We start from the raw sequence: 19,728 nt of genomic DNA, 5'->3' as shown, positions 1-19,728 counted from the left end.
ATTTAAAAACATTTTTATGTAAAGGTTTTGGGGAAGGTTTTCATTTACAATATAATGGTCTGAGGCAGCCAAGGCGTTCATCTAATTTACTTTCAGTGAAGGAACATGAAGACATTGTAGCACAAAAACTGCAGAAAGAAATTTCTCTTGGTAGGATTGCAGGTCCTTTTGAGGTACCCCCATTTGATAATCTTCAGTGTTCTCCAATTGGTCTTGTTCCAAAGAAAGAGGTTAATGAATTCCGCCTTATTCACCACTTATCTTATCCCGAAGGGGGGTCAGTGAATGATTTTATCCCTGGTGAATTATGCTCAGTATCTTATACAACAATTGATGATGCAATTAAACTTATCAAAAAAATTGGAAAAAATTGTTTGCTAGCAAAGACAGACATGGCATCTGCATTAAGAATTTTACCAGTTCATCCTAATGATCATGAATTGTTAGGAATTCAGTTCAAGGGATGTTTTTATTATGATAAGTGCCTTCCTATGGGGTGTTCTATATCGTGCTCTATTTTTGAGACATTCAGCACAGCATTACAATGGATTGCTTGTAGCAAATTTGGGGTGCCTAATATGCTGCACATATTGGACGATTTTCTTTTTCTAGGTCCTCCTAATTCTGCACATTTGTCATTCATCATTAAACCAATTTTTATCTATGTGTGAAGTTCTTGAAGTCCCAATCAAGTCTGAGAAAACAGAAGGACCTTCAACAACCATTGTATTCTTGGGGATAGAATTAGATACTATAAAAATGGAAGCTAGACTTCCACAAGAGAAAATACAAAAAATCAAACTTACACTTGATTCAGCCAAGAAATGCAAAAAGATCACACTGCGGAATCTTCAATCTTTGATTGGCTTATTGAATTTCGCATGCTGTGTAGTCGTACCAGGAAGAGCTTTCCTGCGACGTCTCATAAATCTGACAAAAGGAGTTTGTAAACCCCATTTCAAAATTCGTCTCAATAAGCAGGCTAGGCTAGATATGGAAGCATGGAGTGAATTCATAAACAATTTTAATGGAAAATCTATATTCCTAAACGATGAATAGCAAAACTCTGAAAAATTTCACATGTACACTGACGCTCCTGGAAGTTTAGGATATGGGACAGTTTTAGGCAAAAATGGTTTTATGGGAGTTGGGAAGAGATACGTTTACAAGAATATGATATTACATTCAAAGAATTATTTCCCATTGTGGTAGCTGTTGAAACTTGGGGGGCGGGGGGGGGGGGCGGGGGGAGTTTATCCAACAGTTCTATACTTTTTTATTCAGATAACATGGCAGTTGTTAACATTATTAACAAAATATCCTCAAAAGATATTCCAGTCATGCATTTGGTGAGGCGTTTAGTTTTAGCTTGCTTACGCTTTAACATTCTTTTCAAAGCAGAGCATATTCCTGGGAAACTAAATATCTTACCAGATTTACTTTCGCGTTTACAGGTCGACAAATTCCGGGTCTTGGCACCACATATGGATCAATACCCAGACAGCATACCTCTGAAGTACCTTCATGTCTAGAAGATACTGCATCTGAATTATTGCAAGCTGCAGTTTCAGTCAATACTCATTCTTCTTATAAGACTGCACTTGCTGTATATGACAAATACTGCAGGCAAACTTTCTCATCATGCTCAAAATTCCCATCCCAAGTTACTGATGTAATATACTTTGTAGCATGGTTACACCACAAAGGCAGAACTTATAATACAATCAATACATATTTAGCTGGGATCTCTTATCATCATAAAATCCAAGGGCTAGCAGATCCAACAAAATTTATTGTGGTGAAAAAACTTATTAAGGGGGCTCAACACCTGTCTAGTACCCCTGATATTCGGTTACCCATAACACCCAAAATTTTGTTTCAGTTAATTAATGCTTTAAATGTTACGGTTTGTGGAAAGTTTAACAAGCGTCTTCTGGCGGCCAAGTTTACACTTAGCTTTTTTGCTTTCTTGCGGGTAGGAGAAATAACTGCAAAATCTACAAGGTCAGGGCACAGAAATTTAAATTGAAATGAGCAATTTGTCTAAGGATAAAAAACAAAAGAAATTTATGACTTTGACACTTCGGCATTTTAAGCACAATGACACATGCAGACCGGTATGTTTGCAAATAGCAGCTCAAAAATGCAAATCTATATGCCCAGTACAATCAATGACAAAGTATCTTCAAGTAAGAGGGTCAAAGCAGGGGCCTTTATTCTCTTTTGATGGAGCCAATCCAATTACGCAGTCATTTTATACATCGGCATTGAAAAATGCTTTGTCTTATATTGGACTAAACACAAAGCGCTATAAATTGCATAGCTTTCGGATAGGTGCAGCATCACATGCATTTCAGTGTCACATTCCTGAAGATAAAATCTGTCTCATGGGTCGCTGGAATTCAAATGCAGTAAAACGTTAATTTCGAATCCCTGTATTTGATTGTATTGATATTTCCCCTTCAAGTCAGACTGTCTGAGGCAGCTGAATTTTTTAGGGGTTTATGCTCAGTACCCATAGTGTTGTTGGTTTGTACATTGCTTTATGTTTAACTATGTGTCCACAAACTGGAAGAGAGATGTAAAACTTGTGATGAAGTAGATTGTATAATGTGACATTTAAAAAGTATGTATCTTTACTGATATCAACAATGACTGTCTGAGGCAGCATTTTGGTATATGGGAAACTCCTCTGAATAACTACAATGACTGTCTGAGGCAGCATTTTGGTATATGGGAAACTCCTCTGAATAACTACAATGACTGTCTGAGGCAGCATTTCTGGGAATAGGTAACTTTATTTGTAACCACAATGACTGTCTGAGGCAGCATTCCTGTGGACATGTAATTTTATCGGTAACTAAAATGACGGTCTGAGGCAGCATTTGTTGGTATATGTAACTCTAATGCAAACCACAATGCCTATGTAAGACAGTATGAGGGTGTATGTAATTGTATTGTTAACTATCTTTTTTGGTACCTATAGCACATACATTGTGCAAAGTTGCTTAATATTGTCAGAAACATTTAATTTTTTAGCATAATTTTATAAATAAGTTTGGACGAATTTGTTTTTCTTACAAATGGTATGATAGAATAATTAGCTTGTACATATAGTTTTTACTCAAGTCTTTATGTATGCATAATTCTTTACATCAGTGTGAATCCTGTGGCAGCATATGTTCAGTTGTAAAAACTTTTTATTTTTTGTAATGTAGTAAATTCTTTAGTTGTTTTGTACCGTAGAACAATTTATGTGTAGTTTTTCCCCTTTGCTGTAGATTAAATGTCACAATAGTCTTTTTCTCATAATTTTTTACCTGATAAATTATGCATTGGTAACCACTTGTGGTGTTTATATGCTTCCCACTCGTCTCCTCTGGATGGGGCACTTGTCTATAACTTGTTATAGACAAGTTTGTGGCATTTTTTAAAGGTTTGTCCCATCTTTTTTGCCAAAATTTTTTTCAAGTCATATTTTTAGGTCTTCATTATATATGTTAAATCATTATTAGGAATACGTTAAAGTATGGTCATTTCTAATTTTTGTCCTTATTTGGTGAATTTTGTTTGGCATACTAATAAATGCTCATTTACAACAACTGAAAGGTTCATGTTATGTTTGGCAAAAAACAGAGCAGAGTAGACTCATGGATTGAGAGTATGGATTACTTTCAGAAAAGTCCAAAAACGATGGTATATTTGTATTTATGTGCAACATAAAGTAATTTATACCATCTATCAATGCATTGTATTGTTATGTATTCTTTCCGGATATCTATCGATTCATTGTATTGTTATGTATTCTTTCCGGATATTTTAATGCCACACTCAACCTGGGTTTAAATCGGTAACTTGATCTTATCACGTGATCATTGTTTATCTCTATTCTGCACACTTTGTCTGAAAAATGTTTTGACCCGCCCCCTCCCCTTCAACCACTACACAAGTAAATCAATTAATATTCACGGCTAGGTTCAATTTAATTTAACTGTCTTGTCAAAGGACTCAGTTTTTTGTTCAACTGTAGCAATGCATATTTAGTATAACTTTTATCCTGTAAATAAAATGTTCTTAGTTGATATGTAAAGCATGTTTTTAATACTCGAACATAATATGTTATGTCATGTTTCTTGTGTGTTTTTTAGTTTTGTGTGTTTGGCATTTTTTTAAAGGTTTGTCCCATCTTTTTTGCCAAAATTTTTTCTAGTCATATTTTTAGGTCTTCATTATATATGTTAAATCATTATTAGGAATACGTTAAAGTATGGTCATTTCTAATTTTTGTCCTTATTTGGTGAATTTTGTTTGGCATACTAATAAATGCTCATTTACAACAACTGAAAGGTTCATGTTATGTTTGGCAAAAAACAGAGCAGAGTAGACTCATGGATTGAGAGTATGGATTACTTTCAGAAAAGTCCAAAACGATGGTATAATTGGTCATTTTCTTCTTAAAATCCTCCCGCCATAAAGTATAGTTCCTCACGTAATGCTTTCGGTATGGAATTTAATCCTGGGGTTTTAATTGAATATAGTTTAAATAGCATAGTAGAATCCAAATTTATTGTAAGAACTAAAATATTATGCAGAATTTCTTAAATAGAGGTCAAGACAAAAATCTGCTCAAAAGCTCAGGAATGAATCTCGATAAGATCTAATATTGCTGTTCGCTAAAAAAAAATTGCTTCTTAATTTCTTATCGGACAGAGTCCGATATTAAACTTATTTAACTTAATATCAGACTGCTCACTGATATCGGACTGCCACAGGCAAACCTTTGGACTGCAAGAAGAAAGGAATGACATCACAGCAATGTTTTAAAGGACTCATCGCATGTTTCTAAATTATTTGAAATTAAAAGCGTACAACGTTCCTTATGACCACACATGCCACAGTTTATAAATTTTGTGTTTTTACTGCGGATAAACCGCGGTAATTAACCAATTATTGACTCAAATGAAAACCCCCGAATTAAAAATCAAAGTTTATTAGATAGCGATCATGTGACCCTGTGACGTCAAAGGCGACAATGGCTGATCAGCTCTTCACGTTAATCTTACTAAAATATACGCGATACAACTTGAATTTTATGCGTTGTGGACGACCAAATCACTGATTCAATCGATATGAAATTGAATATCCAACCTTATATTTTAGAAATGTAAGCAAGAAAAAAATCTGTTAATATTGTAAAAATAGCAGCAACGATATCGAAGGAGACGCGGCGAAGACGAAGAAACTCGCCATCACAGTACGATTTGATTTGTCATCTTATCACATGTATTAACTTATTTCATTCACAAATTTGATATTGTATAACTTTGTTATTCTTCGTTTTTAGCATAACATTAATTTACTTATGTTTTGTAAAGGATGGCGGTCTTGAAAAATAATTTTCCGATCACGAAACATTGCTGTAATCGGAGATGTACAGATTCTAAATGTTTCGAATAAAAAGCGAAAATATCTCAAAAGCCTTATACCTTACAATTAGTTACTTTTCTACAGTAATTATAAAACACACTTGGAATTAATATTTTCAGTATTTTTCGTAATTAAGGTGCATTTGTCGTTGATAACTCCGTAAATAGTGTGCATATTCTCATCTCTCTATCACTGAATTGTCGCCTATGACGTCAGAGCTGTATTTCGCCGAAATCCGACTGAAATATGCATATTGCCGTATTTGAATTTCAACTCTCAATATCTTTTAAAATATGCTTTCAACAACGTTTATTGTATTCAGTATTTTAATAAACAAGGTTGTAGATAATATTTTTCATAAAATTATGATTTTTAAAAAGATCATGCGATAAGTCCTTTTTATGTATGAAATAACAAATGATCCAAAGACTACGAGGGGTGATCAAAAAGTTCGCGAACTAATTGAATTACTTCCATAAAAGAAATAAAATTAGGTTTCAGTGTTTATTATTTTTAAAGTAGTCCTCTTCGATTTTTTTTATTTACATTGTCCATTGTATACATACATATATGCAAATAAATGTCTACGAAAACAGTATACAATGGATTTTTTGCACGCACACACACACAAACACACACAAGCACACACATGCAGTCACTCACATTTATCGGATTAAGCTGGAAATATGCTGAAGAAATATGAAGGCTGCTTTAAGAGGACAGAAATCATTATATCTGTTGTTCACAAATTTAAAAAAATACAAACAATTATTGAAAAAACAAATATAAAACATTTAATAATATTCCATAGATTGGTTAAAAAGAAAAACATTTCAACTGGGTTCAAACATTTTCTTCCATAAGTCCCATTTCTTTTCAAACAATGATAATTTAGAGCTATAGATTTATACACTTCTCTCAATATTATATTTCATTTTCAAATGATTTATAAGGCCAAAAAAGTTTGGTTTTTTACATTGTGATGAGCAAGAAAAAATATACTGCTTAGTGTATAATATGATAAAGTTTATAATCATGTTATCTTTAGTGAGTGGTATTTCACCCAACATAATACTTTTAATATTAAAACCAATTCTTTTAGAAGTTGTTCTACAGATATGCATACTCAAATTTCTCCATAAATCCACTATGTCATTACAAGTTACAAAATACATGTTGAATAGTTTCAATATCCTCCTTACAAAAGTTGCATGAATCAGATGTTTTAATATTAACTTTTTAAGATAATATCCAACAGGAAGAATTCTATGAAGAAGTCGATTCCACTGTACAGAAGAACCTTTTGTAGTCTTGAAACATACACGAAAAACATCTTGTGTGCATATATCATTCACTCAAAGGGGAGTCAACTCTACATTCCACTTTGAAATTGCTGTAGGCTGCATATAATTTTTGTTTATGATATTATAAATATTTTTTGTACATTTATTATTCAACAAAATATTTTCATGATAAAATATTAAATAAGGCAAGCAACTTTTCTTCATTGATGTTCTCTCAATTGCCAGATTTTTAAAGCATTTTGCAATAGCACAAATGACACTAACGAACTGCATTACATTTAAAGTAGGAATATTAAATTTTTGTTGAAAAGCAGACTTTGAAATAAAAAAAACAATCATCAGACAGGAAGTCTCCAACAGTTTTAACACTTTTAAAATACCAATTTTCTATTAAAAAAAACAACTCTTATTATCAATCTTTATGTTTGAGTTGTACCATATTGGAATATTACAAGCTTTATATTTCATATCCTTGTCATGTTCCATCTTTTTCATTACATTTTGCCAAAAACTAAAAACATCAAACCAAAAAAGATTGTTCTTTGTCATTAGAACATTAGAGATATACTCGTCTCCAAAGTCTAAAAATCGTTTTATAACATCATTTCCATTTACTGCCAAAAATATATCTAACCATGGTTTATTTCCTGTATTCAACAGTCTTTGGACTCAAGTGCATTTTAAACATTTTATGAAGTTAAAAATATATCAGTACTGACAGAGTCCGATATTAAACTTATTTAACTTAATATCAGACTTCTCACTGATATCGGACTGCCACAGGCAAACCTTTGGACTGCAAGAAGAAAGGAATGACATCGCAGCAATGTTTTAAGTATGAAATAACAAATGCTCCAAAGACTACGAGGGGTGATCAAAAAGTTCGCGAACTAATTGAATTACGTCCATAAAAAAAATAGAATTAGGTTTCAGTATTTTTAAAGTAGTCCTCTTCGATTTTAATACACATCTGCCAACCTTCTGCCCGTGCGCGAATCACGTGATCCAGGCGGTCACGTGACATGCTCCGTAGCGTTCTGTTCACTGAAGTTAAAGATTATTCCGAGTTTTATATTTCTTACTATGCAAGTTATTTTTTATAGCAAGAGTAGTCCATTTGTCACAAATGGCTAAATCTCAGCAATAGGATGGGTGGATAAGGATATTTTTCCCCAGAATGAGCATGGTGACCATCACAACCCGACTCCTTCGTCTTGGGTGCGTCGTTTATCCACTGTAGATAAAGAATGGGCGCCTTCTTTTTATCATAGCTGATATATTTCAAGTCTTAAGTAAACGATAATTTAGGGATTTAATGACTATATTATTGTTAAGATATTCAACTATTTATCTAACTGTAACTTGGCGATCTTTTATATCAAATTGTTCAACTAAGGACACATCTCTTCCCCCATCTTATTTTCACTTGGTACCAGAACAAACATCATTTTTAACTATCCCACTTCCTTCACTAAAACAATCAATCTAATTAATGATTTAACTTCTGACAAGTCTTTTATCTTCATAAACCTTGTACAAATTATTATATGCTACTGCAAAGTAATTTCCAAGATATACGTTAAACTTTTAAACCGTTCGTTGCTCGAGTACGACTGAGTCAACTATTTTTTGTCACAAGTCATCTACATATTGACGTCATTTTCACATTTTGATGTCAAAAACATGGAACAAACGTTACATAACATCTGCTCTTTTTTGAAGAATAGTGCTAAATTTCATTTTAATCTGAATTGTGGTTTTGTAAATATAGAGACAGTTCACGAACTTTTTGTAACTATATAGGTACTGCATATATTTACTTTATACAGGAACTAAACATTTCAAACTCTTTGTGCATAAATTACATAAATAATGATGAAGAAAACATAGCCATATATATATATATATATATATATATATATATATATATATATATATATATATATATATATATATATATATATATATATATATATATATATATCAGACTTTGGGCGAATTACATTGTAAAGTTATGCATTACATTACCATTACTTCAAGAATTTGGGCATTAAATTACCATTACCATTACTCTAATTTCTTAAAGTAATGCATTACTTTAGTAAAGTAATGCATTACCATTCCCATTACTTTTGAGGTTTTTAAAAATATAAATACAAAACTTTGCAACTATTTTCATAAGCATGCATCAAACCCCTTCAAAGCTAAACATGACGAATGATAATTCAAATTTGATTTCAAGTACTTGTATTTATTATACTGTAAATAACTTACATATCTTTTTATTATTCATAGGAAGTTCAAACTTTTCAATTGTCAGTAAGATAAAACATGTACAATATGCACTTTTTGTGTAACTACATGTATTGATCTCATAAAGCAATTTAACTTCCGGGGCACTTTAACCCCTGCCCAAAACTATCTAATATTAATTAAGCATAGATTATTTGGATCTAGTGCCTTATGGAAAAAAATAAATGCATTGACAAACTTGTAAAAAAGGGTTGGACAGTAGGTACATTTTGCTCTGCTAAACATAGAATGCCTGTATGTCTTCTGTTCCTTTTGGTACTATGGATTTGTCATGGTTAGCTCAAGCTAAACCAGCTCAATTAATGTTTTATAAACACAGTCAGGAGAAAGGGACTGGTAATTTGGAGCACTTCTCAATGCATTGTTTTAATTGTTACCTACATAACCCCAGAGGTATAGTTTGTTTTGATGACACTCTATTCAAAAGATGGCAATTATCAGTTTACAGTGTACCTTAATTAGTGTACCTCTTATCAGAATTATTTTTAAAAAGATTTTGTAAAATCTATTTTAAATAATTCTTTGAAGTCAAATATTATCTTTAAAAAAGGTGTGAAAATTCAAATGTAAAGTAATCATGGTAATTGTACTTTCAACAGAATAAAAAGTGTATTTAAATAGATACAGAGAGTTTATTTAAGGCAACTTTTTCAAGTTATTTCTATCATTTAAAAAAAAACATTCAGGTCCATTTTAATTTTTTAAAATAGATACATACAAAATAATGTTCTGTAATGCTATGTAATGCCAGCATTACTCTGGATTTGATAAAGTAATGCATTACATTACCATTATATGTAATGCAATTGTTTTCGCATTACACATTACTAGCATTACTTCCAATTCAAGTAATGCATTGCAATGCATTACCATTACAATTAGCATTACCCCAAGCCTGGTATATATATATATATATATATATATATATATATATATATATATATATATATATATATATATATATATATATATATATATATATATATATATAAATGAAAAATCCAATTTTTGGTACAGTAAAGTATTGATATATCCAATGAAAAAATCAAGAATCACAAGACTCGAATAATCATTTTAACTGTAAGCGCTTTCTGCCTTTTAATGGCTCTTCAGACAGTTACAAAATGAATATGAAATTGCTTAGTAACGTTCATAAGCACGACGTCAATTATTGTCCTTTGTGACGTCATAATAACGTTAAAAGGTAGCATCATAATTCGCACAGTTACAATCACTTGTAATTCAAAAACAAATAGAAAATTAAATAGAAAATTAACTCTGAAGCAATTATTTTCTGTTAAGTTTTGGATTAAATAATTTAATAAAGTAGTCCTCCTTTGCTACTCTGGATATTTCACAGTCATTGTGCATTTTATAAAATGGAAATATTTTAAAATTGCCTTTCCCACAGATAGCAAAGTGCTCACTGCACGGCGTATTTCTTATGTCAGGGTCCCGAATTTGTTGTTTATGGACTCGCACACGTGCGTTCAGTTTACTGGTTTGTCCTATGTAGTATTCATCACAGGTTGGACAGGTTATGCAATAAATAACATTTTCTGACTTACAGGTCATGTTGGCGTTTGGTATTAATTTTTTACAACATTTTAGAGTTTTTTCACTGCCCTCCTCCAGATATTCACATGTTCCACAGCGTGGGTCACGGCACTTTTTGACGACTTTGGCATTGTCCGATGCAAATCTTGCTCTGGTTAGGATTTTCTTTAGATTGGGTGCCTGTCTCCTGCTATTAATTATTTGTGATTCCTTGATAACGTCTTTTAAATTTTGAGACTGTTCTAAAATGGGAAAAAATCTCCTGGCTGTTTTCAAAATATTGTGGTTGCGTGGATTGTGCGTTACAACAAAAGGGATGTCGCTTTTTTCACTATCATCCTTGTGGCGATTGTTCCTTAGTATAGACGAAGGGATGCTTTTTGCCTTTTCAATTCCGGCATTTATAAGATTCTCCGGATAATGTTGTTTTTGAGATATGATTTAAATTCTTTTAACCTTTTTGACCGTAAAGATGTATCGGTTACTATTGTGCATATGCGTCTTGCCATGTTGTATGGAATATTACGTTTAGTATGCGATGGGTGACATGAATGAAAATCCAAATACTGGTGCGAATCTGTTTCTTTGCAGTACAGTTCTGTAATTATTTTAGTATCATCCTTAATTAGAAGGAGGTCCAAAAATGGTAGTTGACTGTCACTCATCTCCATAGTGAACTGAATTGATTCCTGTAAATGGTTAATTACCGTGTGGAATTTTTGTAAATCATCTTCAGTTTTGTTCCAAAAAATGAAAATATCATCCAGGTCCCTTTTCCAGTTTTGGCGAATATATTGTGCAAAAGTTTCGTCAAAAATTTCCGGAAGTTTATCATACATCTTTTCTTCCAAGTAACCCATAAGTAGGGTGGCATAAGTTGGAGCCACTTTGGTACCCATAGCTGTGCCCTTAATTTGAAGGTAAAATTGGTCATCAAAATGAAAATGGTTATTTTCTAAAACTACTTGAAGAGCTTCAAGTACAAATTCTTTAGAAAATCTTTCATTTGTTTCTATATATATATATACGAGGGGTTATCAAAAAGTTCGTGGACTAGCGCCATAAAAATAAAACCGCTATATGTACATCAATGAATTTTTAAACAATTAATAAGCATCATCTTTTCTTACTGTAAAATAAACTATAAATCATAAGTTTTATTTTTTTAGTGAATCGTAAATGTTTTTGTAAGCAATGGTATGTCCAGGCGGCGCAACCTCGAAAAGAACGTATTTTATACCTGAGTGTAACTTAGAAAAACTCTATCTTATATGAGCATTTGGCATCCGAAAATCCCATTATTTCACTCAAGTGATATGACACAATTTTTTCGTAAAAGTTGCAAGTTTTACTTCATTCTGTACATTCAATGAAATTTTATCGTAAATTTTATTTTGAATGTCCAAACAAAAAAGGGGTTAAAAATAACGTCAAAAGGGGGTAGGGTACCATTTTACAACATTCTATAAGGTTTCAGCCCCTGGAAAACCTGGCATAGCCTTAGAAAATGTTAAACAGGTTACAGAAAAATAAAATTCATTCAAAATACTTGTTTTTAAATACCAAAAGAGATTCAGCAAGAAAAGAAACACACGGTTAATATCGATTTGTAGCCAGGGTGTCCAAAGTCAGTCACATCGAAAAGTGACGTTGATCATTGGTTGACATTGAACGCCGACAAGAAAATTATGTGGCAAAATCAAGAGAGGATCTTTTCCTATGTATTGATTTTAATATTTACAATATTAATGCATTGAAATCAGGAGTTCATGACATTGTAAATTCATATAAACTTGACGGATTTAGGTCTTTACTTTACTCCAGAGAATCTCATCAAGATAAGTGTATTGAGGCAGAAGGAGCGTGCATTGAGAATTAATGACGTTGTCGGACGTCATGAAACTAAACGGCGACAGCGCCGGGTGATCATATAATTCCCTTCTTATTTAATGATAATTTGGCAAATAATCAACATATCAAGCTGAAATTTTCAACACTTCTTCAAACTTTGTTGTTTTAAGTTCCCTATGAATTTTGTAATCAACGACTACATAGTATTAATTTTATCGCATCAGTCCACGAACTTTCTGATAACCCCTCGTATATATTAATATAGACGGCAAGCACTCTACAGGACACCACCAATCATCTTCCAAAAGATGATTAGGCTACTGCGTGAAATGTAAGAGGAGTTCTAGGAGCTAGGTTTTTGTAGAATAATGTTATTTTCGACCCCTATGTGACCCCAGGGTGAAAAAAGAAAATTCCGAAACCTTATTGCACATCTACAGGACAACACCAAGCATCCTCCAAATGATGCTTATGCTACTGCTTAAAATATAAGAGGAGATCTGGGAACCAGGATTTTATAGGAAACAGGCATTTTTTAAACCTCAGTTTGGCCCCCCAGGGTAAAACTGAATATTCAAAAACCTTACTGCACATCTACAGGGCACCACCTATCATATTCCAAAAGATTAATTAGTTACAGCTTAAAATAAAGAGGAAATTTTTTAGGAAGAAGTAAGTGTGACAGGCGGACTGATCTGGGTAACAGTAATCTATTCGACTTTTCTTTAGAAAATGCTGGTATAATAAAACATAAAATTCTTTTAAAAACATATAAATGTCCTGTGTATATAAAATCAGTTTGCTTTAATATCTTTAATTCTATGAGCTTTTAATAGGTCTTCTGTACATATATTCTGAACAAAAATCGTTCATTAAGCAAAAAAAAAAAATAAAATCTGGCAAACGAACAAATCCATTTTTCATGTGAAAAGCCAGTGCCGAATGATTTGTTTTATCAACCCAAGAATAGACCTCATCGCCATTCTCAAAATATTTTTTTCGGCTTGAAGCAGTGCAACAGTGGTTCCAAGGTTTAATCTTCTTTATCCTGGCATCACATGCAAAATTCCACCACAACCATACTCCTGCTGTAGTATCCAGGCTATTGGTTTGCCATCTTTATTGAGAATACACGCTCTTGGTAATACGTTCATCATTTGTACAACGTATTCTTTTGCTTCTGTATATGACAAATTCCTGAGGACTAAGTCCATGTTTTTCTCTTCCAAAGATGTCCTTTTGAAAGTCATAAGGAATCGTACTAGAAAAAAGGCCACATTGATCATAGCTGTTTTCATTATGTACAGACTTCATGGAATTAATAATGTGTAATATGTGGGATGTAATATTCTTTTCATATATTTCAGCTCTGGTGTTGATTTGTATAATCTTTTATTCATATTCACATTGTGACGTCAAAAACATGGAACAAGCATTACGTAACATCTGCTCTTTGTAGAATATGTTTATGACTATATGTGTGCTGAATTGAAAACAAACGTAGAGCAAGAAATCAAGTGAAGTTGGGCAAGAAATAATCTCGAGCCACATGCAAGGGCATGGATTTCTAAAATTTACAGAGTTTACAGAGTTCAGTTGTTAGTTGACAATTAACGTCTATAGTCAGTAAAACATCCAAATATGATGAGAGAGACGTCTTTTATTTCAACTTTGGTAGGATATATCAAGTCGACATACGAATGAAAATAACTACCGTAATTGATAAAGCGTCGTCAATATATTTCGAATTGAAGACCACTGCAAGATTTTTTTTTCTTCTTATGTAGAATCTTTTGAATAAATTCTTTATTATATAAAAACAGGTCAGCTCATTCACCTAATAGGGGGCCTCACCGAGTGGTTTACGAGTCTTTACGACCGTGCCACGAACCACTGTTTTTAGAGCAGTTCCCCGAATGGTTTACGACTCTTCACGAGTCATAAATTTAAGATTTCTCCTCCTAGCATCGAGAATGAAACAGACATAGGATGAAATTCAACCTTTCAGGCAACTGAATGGTCACTGAAAATCTGGAAAGCTGACTGAATGGCAGAGCGTTTCAGTCACCTTTCAGTTAACTGAATGGCAGAGTTTCATCCTGTGAGATCAATATGCATTCTCCAAATTCTGTCAATATTCTTTACATTATCACTACCTCCAGTTTGGCCTTTGAACTTTTTTTAAGCGGCTTCGTCCCTTGGCCACATATAGTTTCTCCTAATTTAAACTCCGCTGTCTATTTTTGCATATTCTCACATTTTATGCACATTTGACATATAAATCGCGATCGAGGATTTCATTTGTTCTATGCTACCGGATATGTGCATGAAACTATCTGTTGATGAAATTTTAAGATAGTTCACACCAGATGCTACCTTTCAAAGAAAGTTCGACGAAATTACCTGATTATTGAGTAATTGGAATTTGAAAAAAAAGAAAAAAAGAAATCCAATTTCAATTTTGAGAATGATTGTGATCGAGTCATTTTCATTTTTGTCTAGATATAAGAGTCTTTATTAATATTCACTTTTTCGTGATAATGAGGTTTATCCAATGTGGATAAACCTGGTTATTTTGTGCAGTTGTATTCAAAGATGCGTAACTCTTACATGTGTAATTTACATGTGTATGCTGATTCATCTTCCTTTATTGCGCATGTCTTCTAGATTATTCTTTTCTATTTCGTAGTTAGTCAAGAGCAGACGTGCTTATTTTCAGTAGCATTCAATCAGTTGTCATCCTGCAATCCTAGAATAAATAAAGTAAAAAATGCTGCGGGCATCGAGAAATTCCAAAACAAGGAGTCCATACTACAGGACAAATACTGGGAATTCGACTGTTGGTAGTAGAAATCGGCGAGTTGCGACAAAGACGCGGGCCAGGGCTACCTCCGCCATTATTCAACCCAGTGACGTAACGCAAAGTGCAGCTTCGGCAGTAATGCAGAGTTCGATACCGGCGGGGATAGAAAGTGCGGCCCCTGTGGTTTTGCAGAGTTCGTCACCGGTGTTGATGCCAAATACAGCTCCGGCGGTGATGCAGAGTGCGACACAGTCCGTGCAGTCGGCGCCATTGATCGAGAGAGCCAGCCTGCGTCAAGCCCATCCACATCGACTACCTTTACTGCCAAAGATTCTGGTACAAATGTTTCAGGTACGGTCAATTATGACCCCTTAAATAATTTGCCGAATCTTTTTATCAGTGCGGCTTCTCCACTTGCTGCTCATGTGCCGCAACATACAAAAGAAAAAATTTTTAATGATCAGTTTGTAAGTTTTGCAACCCTTTTGTCCCATGATCCTACTGTAACTCAGAAAAATGAAGTTGTATTTGAGGATGTTGTTTTCCAAGTAAAACCAAAGCAGTTTTTCACAATGGCTCGATGCTTTTTCTATATTTGCTTCAGTATACTTAACAAAACATACTTGTCAAGCTATCCCATTGTTTAAATATTTGACACTGATTAAGAGGGGGGCTGAAAAATTGAGAGGTAATTGGTTGGATTATGACATCCAGTTTCGACTGAAAAAATCTTATAATACTTCCTTGTGCTGGTCCTCTGTTGATGCAGAATTGTGGATGATTTACATGCAATCAGCCCCTTCCACAAACGTCAGTTCTCGTCATCAGCCAGCTGGCCAGCAAGTTCAGCGCAAATGTTATGCATATAATTACGATGATATTTGCAACAAGCCCAATTGTAATTTTTTCCATAGCTGTCTGAAGTGCAATGCTTTTCACCCATTAGTCAAATGTTTTAAGAACAATACTAACAATACAGTGGCAGTTAAACCGGCATCTCAGTTTAATGTCCGTAATCAATCTTATCTTTATTCCAGGAATCAACAGTCTCGACAGCCTTTGGGAGGGTCAAAATCCAATCCTATCACATAATTGTGCTAGCTTATGGGAATTGGGTCATTCGCCAATTAATTCTGTTAACTTGGATCATTTGTTATCTTCATATCCTAATGCTGAGGATGCCAAATGTTTATCTTTAGGCTTTAGGTTTGGTTTTTCTTTAAATTTTAGTGGTCCTAGGAGGAGGGTGGAGTTTAAAAACATGACTTCTGCAAATCAATATAAATATGAATTACAAGAAAAAATTGATAAGGAGGTTACATTAGGCAGAATATTGGGGCCATTTTTACATCTTCCAGTATCAAACTTGCGGTGCAACCCCATAGGTCTAGTCCCTAAGAAGCAGGGTGGTTGGCGAATGATTACTAATCTATCATACCCCCCCAGGAAGCAGTGTTAATGACTTCATAGATCCTGATATTTGCACAGTAAATTATTCAACTTTTGATGATGCAATTCCATTGATTGTTTCTAAGGGCCAAGGTGCATTTCTAGCAAAAATGGATATTTCAAGTGCATTTCGCCTTTTACCTGTTTCCCCAAAGGATTTTTGTTTGTTGGGTTTTAGACACTCTGGGGCGGCATATTATGTTGATAAGTGTTTGCCAATGGGGTGTTCGTTATCATGTGCATTATTTGAGAAATTTTCTACATTTTTGCATTGGGAATTGACCCATAGGTCTAATTTACATTCAGTTGTTCATTATTTAGATGATTTTATGTTCATACGGAGTGCTAGTTCATCTGAATGCATGGAATTGATGAGGCTATTTGAAGGTTTGTGTTTAGAGTTAGGTATCCCATTAGCTTTAGAAAAAACAGAAGGGCCAACTTATTGTTTGACATTTTTAGGTTTGGGAATTGATACTATTTCTATGACTATCTTTGTACCAGAGGAAAAAGTTAAGGAGCTTATAGGAAAAATTTATGCAGTTTTGGAATCAAAAAAGGTAACTTTGAAAGAAATGCAGTCATAAGCTGCAGCACTTGCTTTTGTAGTCAAAGCATTGCCAGCAGGTAGGGCTTTTTGTACTAGGATTTTCGGTTCATTTGCAGGGGTTAAGAAACCATATCATTTTGTAAGGATAACGGCAGAGATTAGGTCTGACTTGTTAATGTGGGTGCAGTTCCTCAGCCAGTTTAACGGTAGCACTCCATTTCCAGGTCTTACGTGGCATGAGGCAGATGCACTTCATTTTTATTCAGATAGTTCAGGTTCTTTTGGCTGTGGTGTTGTGTTTGGTAAGCATTGGTGCTGTCTTCATTGGCCTGCTTGTTGGGAAGAAGAAATATACAGGGACATTTCTTTGTTAGAACTCATTCCCATAGTGTTAGGAATTATCATTTGGGCAGAGAATTTGCAGGATAAGAAGCTTCTTCTTCATATTTGATAATTCAGCTTTAGTCTACATCATTAATCGCAAATCGTCCAAAAACAAGAGAGTTATGACTTTAGTTAGGATGTTGGTTTTGCATACTCTAAAGTTTAATAAACAAATAAAGGCCCAGCATATTCCAGGTGTTAAAAATGAAATTGCTGATGCCATTCTCGGTTTCAGTGGTCCAGGTTTCGGCAATTGGCTCCTTGGGCAGATCCATATCCCTTTATGGTTCCTATGGAGTTCTGGACTGTTATTCAGCAACTATAGACAGTCTCCTGCAGGCCAGTGTTTCTCAAAACACAGCTAGGGTGTATTGGCAAGGATGGCAATGTTTTAACAAATTTAGACTAGAATCATCATTTCAACAAGTTTGGCCTCCTCCGGTAGATCATGTGATAAATTTTATAGCTTATCTTTCAGAAAGTGGACTAGCTTTTTCTACTGCCAAATGATATTTGTCAGCAATAAGTTTTCTGGTCAATTTACATGGCTGGCAAAATCCAGTTGACTCGTTTATTGTAAAGAAGTTATTAGCGGTTTACAAGAAATCTAATTTATCACAAGATATTAGAAAGCCCATCTCATTGTGTTTGTTGTCAAAAATTATTCATGTGTTGCCTCATTTGTGTTTTTCTACTTTTGAGGCAGCTTTATTTCAATCTGCCTTTACAATGGCTTTTTTTTTTGCCTTACTTAGAGTGAGCGAAGTGGTGGAATTAGGTGTTGATCATGTTACTTTTTCATGTGATACCATTTCAATTTTTATAAAAACCTCAAAGACTGATCAGTCTGGTTTAGGGGCAGTTGTTCAAGTCCAAAGATCAAATGATACAGCATTGTTGTTTCAAGCATCGCAGAGATATTCTGCTTTATCTAACCATATTCAGAAGGTGTCCTTCTTTTCACACCTGAACTTGAAACCACTAACCCAATACCAATTTTCATCCATGTTGAACAAGGCTTTAAAGTTTTTGCATATTCAATCATCTTCATTTAAGACACATTCATTTCGGATTGGGGGTGCAACTTACTTGTATATGAAGGGTTATACTGAGGAGCATATTAAGAAGATGGGAAGGTGGCATTCAGTTGCTTATAAATCTTACATACGGCCATTGTCATGTACTAATAAAGTACCTAATTAGGTGCTAAATGCATCTGAAAATTAATTATCTAATTTCAAGAGGCCAATTTCCATGATAAACAATTTAAAATAAATGTGTTTCATGTTTGCTCACTTCAATTTGTTTATAGATTCCATTTGGATCATAGGTTCATCCATAATACATTGGGCCAATCTATATGCAAAGAATTTGAATCAAGACCATCTTTGTCTGAAGCCATTCACCATATTGTGGCATGGGATTCGGGGTATGGTTTGGGAGCAGTTGTATCCAACAATTCAATTTTTGTTAACAAGGAACAAGGCTCCAAAGATAATTGTCATTCACTGTGGGGGAAACAATATAGGTCAGCCTCACAACACATTAAGAGGCCTCCAAAAATTTTTTAAATCCATTTTAGCAGACATTGCTGATCTACCAGGTACTCCCCCACACTGCTTTGATTTGGTCCCATATTTTGCCACGCTATAGTTGGGTTAATTGCCTTGCAAACACTGAGGGTGAAAAATGCAGACGTAGAATAAATAGTGCTTGTGCAACATTCGTCATTAATAGGTTTCAGGGGCGGGGACCGGAGCATCTATTAGTTACCCAGACATTAGTGTGCAGCAAAGGGCTTTATTTAGGAAAGATGGGGTTCACTTATCTGACTTGGGCAATTCCATCTTTATCAATACATTGGGCAATGCATTGCATCATTTTATTAAGTGCAACTTTTCTTCACCAACATTTCCCTTAATGCCAAAATCACCAACCCCCATATAGTATATTCAAAGTTGTAGTTTTAGGGGGAAAAAATTTGGTTTGTTTATGCTTGTCATGTGTCAATTTTGCGAGTGCCATTTGTTACTCAAATGGCCTTCACAAATCTTATATCAGTTTGTACAGTCAGTATATTATTTAAGTGT

At 34.0% G+C, this 19,728-nt stretch overlaps 1 protein-coding gene across 2 annotated transcripts in view; it reads left to right on the top strand.

Moving 5' to 3' along the window:
* LOC133191123 (uncharacterized) overlaps positions 1-4,340 on the top strand; it is an 11,349-nt gene extending 7,009 nt beyond the window's left edge. Inside the window, exons 3-4 of one of the 2 annotated variants that reach the window (XR_009721658.1) lie at positions 1,455-3,436; positions 4,176-4,340. Coding sequence is in view for 1 of the 2 variants with exons in the window: in XM_061326823.1 (XP_061182807.1) it covers positions 1,455-2,029 (575 nt within the window). In the remaining variant the exon portion in view is untranslated. Of the gene's footprint in view, positions 1-1,454 lie in introns of both variants that reach the window. The other variant, XM_061326823.1, reaches the window with a different exon arrangement.
* The last annotated feature ends 15,388 nt before the right edge of the window (positions 4,341-19,728 follow it).

Source organism: Saccostrea echinata, unplaced genomic scaffold, assembly GCF_033153115.1.
Source record: "Saccostrea echinata isolate AGI-Se365-2 ecotype Australia unplaced genomic scaffold, CSIRO_AGI_Sech_v1 ptg000023l, whole genome shotgun sequence".
Lineage (NCBI taxonomy): Eukaryota > Metazoa > Mollusca > Bivalvia > Ostreida > Ostreidae > Saccostrea > Saccostrea echinata.
This window is presented reverse-complemented; position numbering and strand designations above follow the sequence as displayed.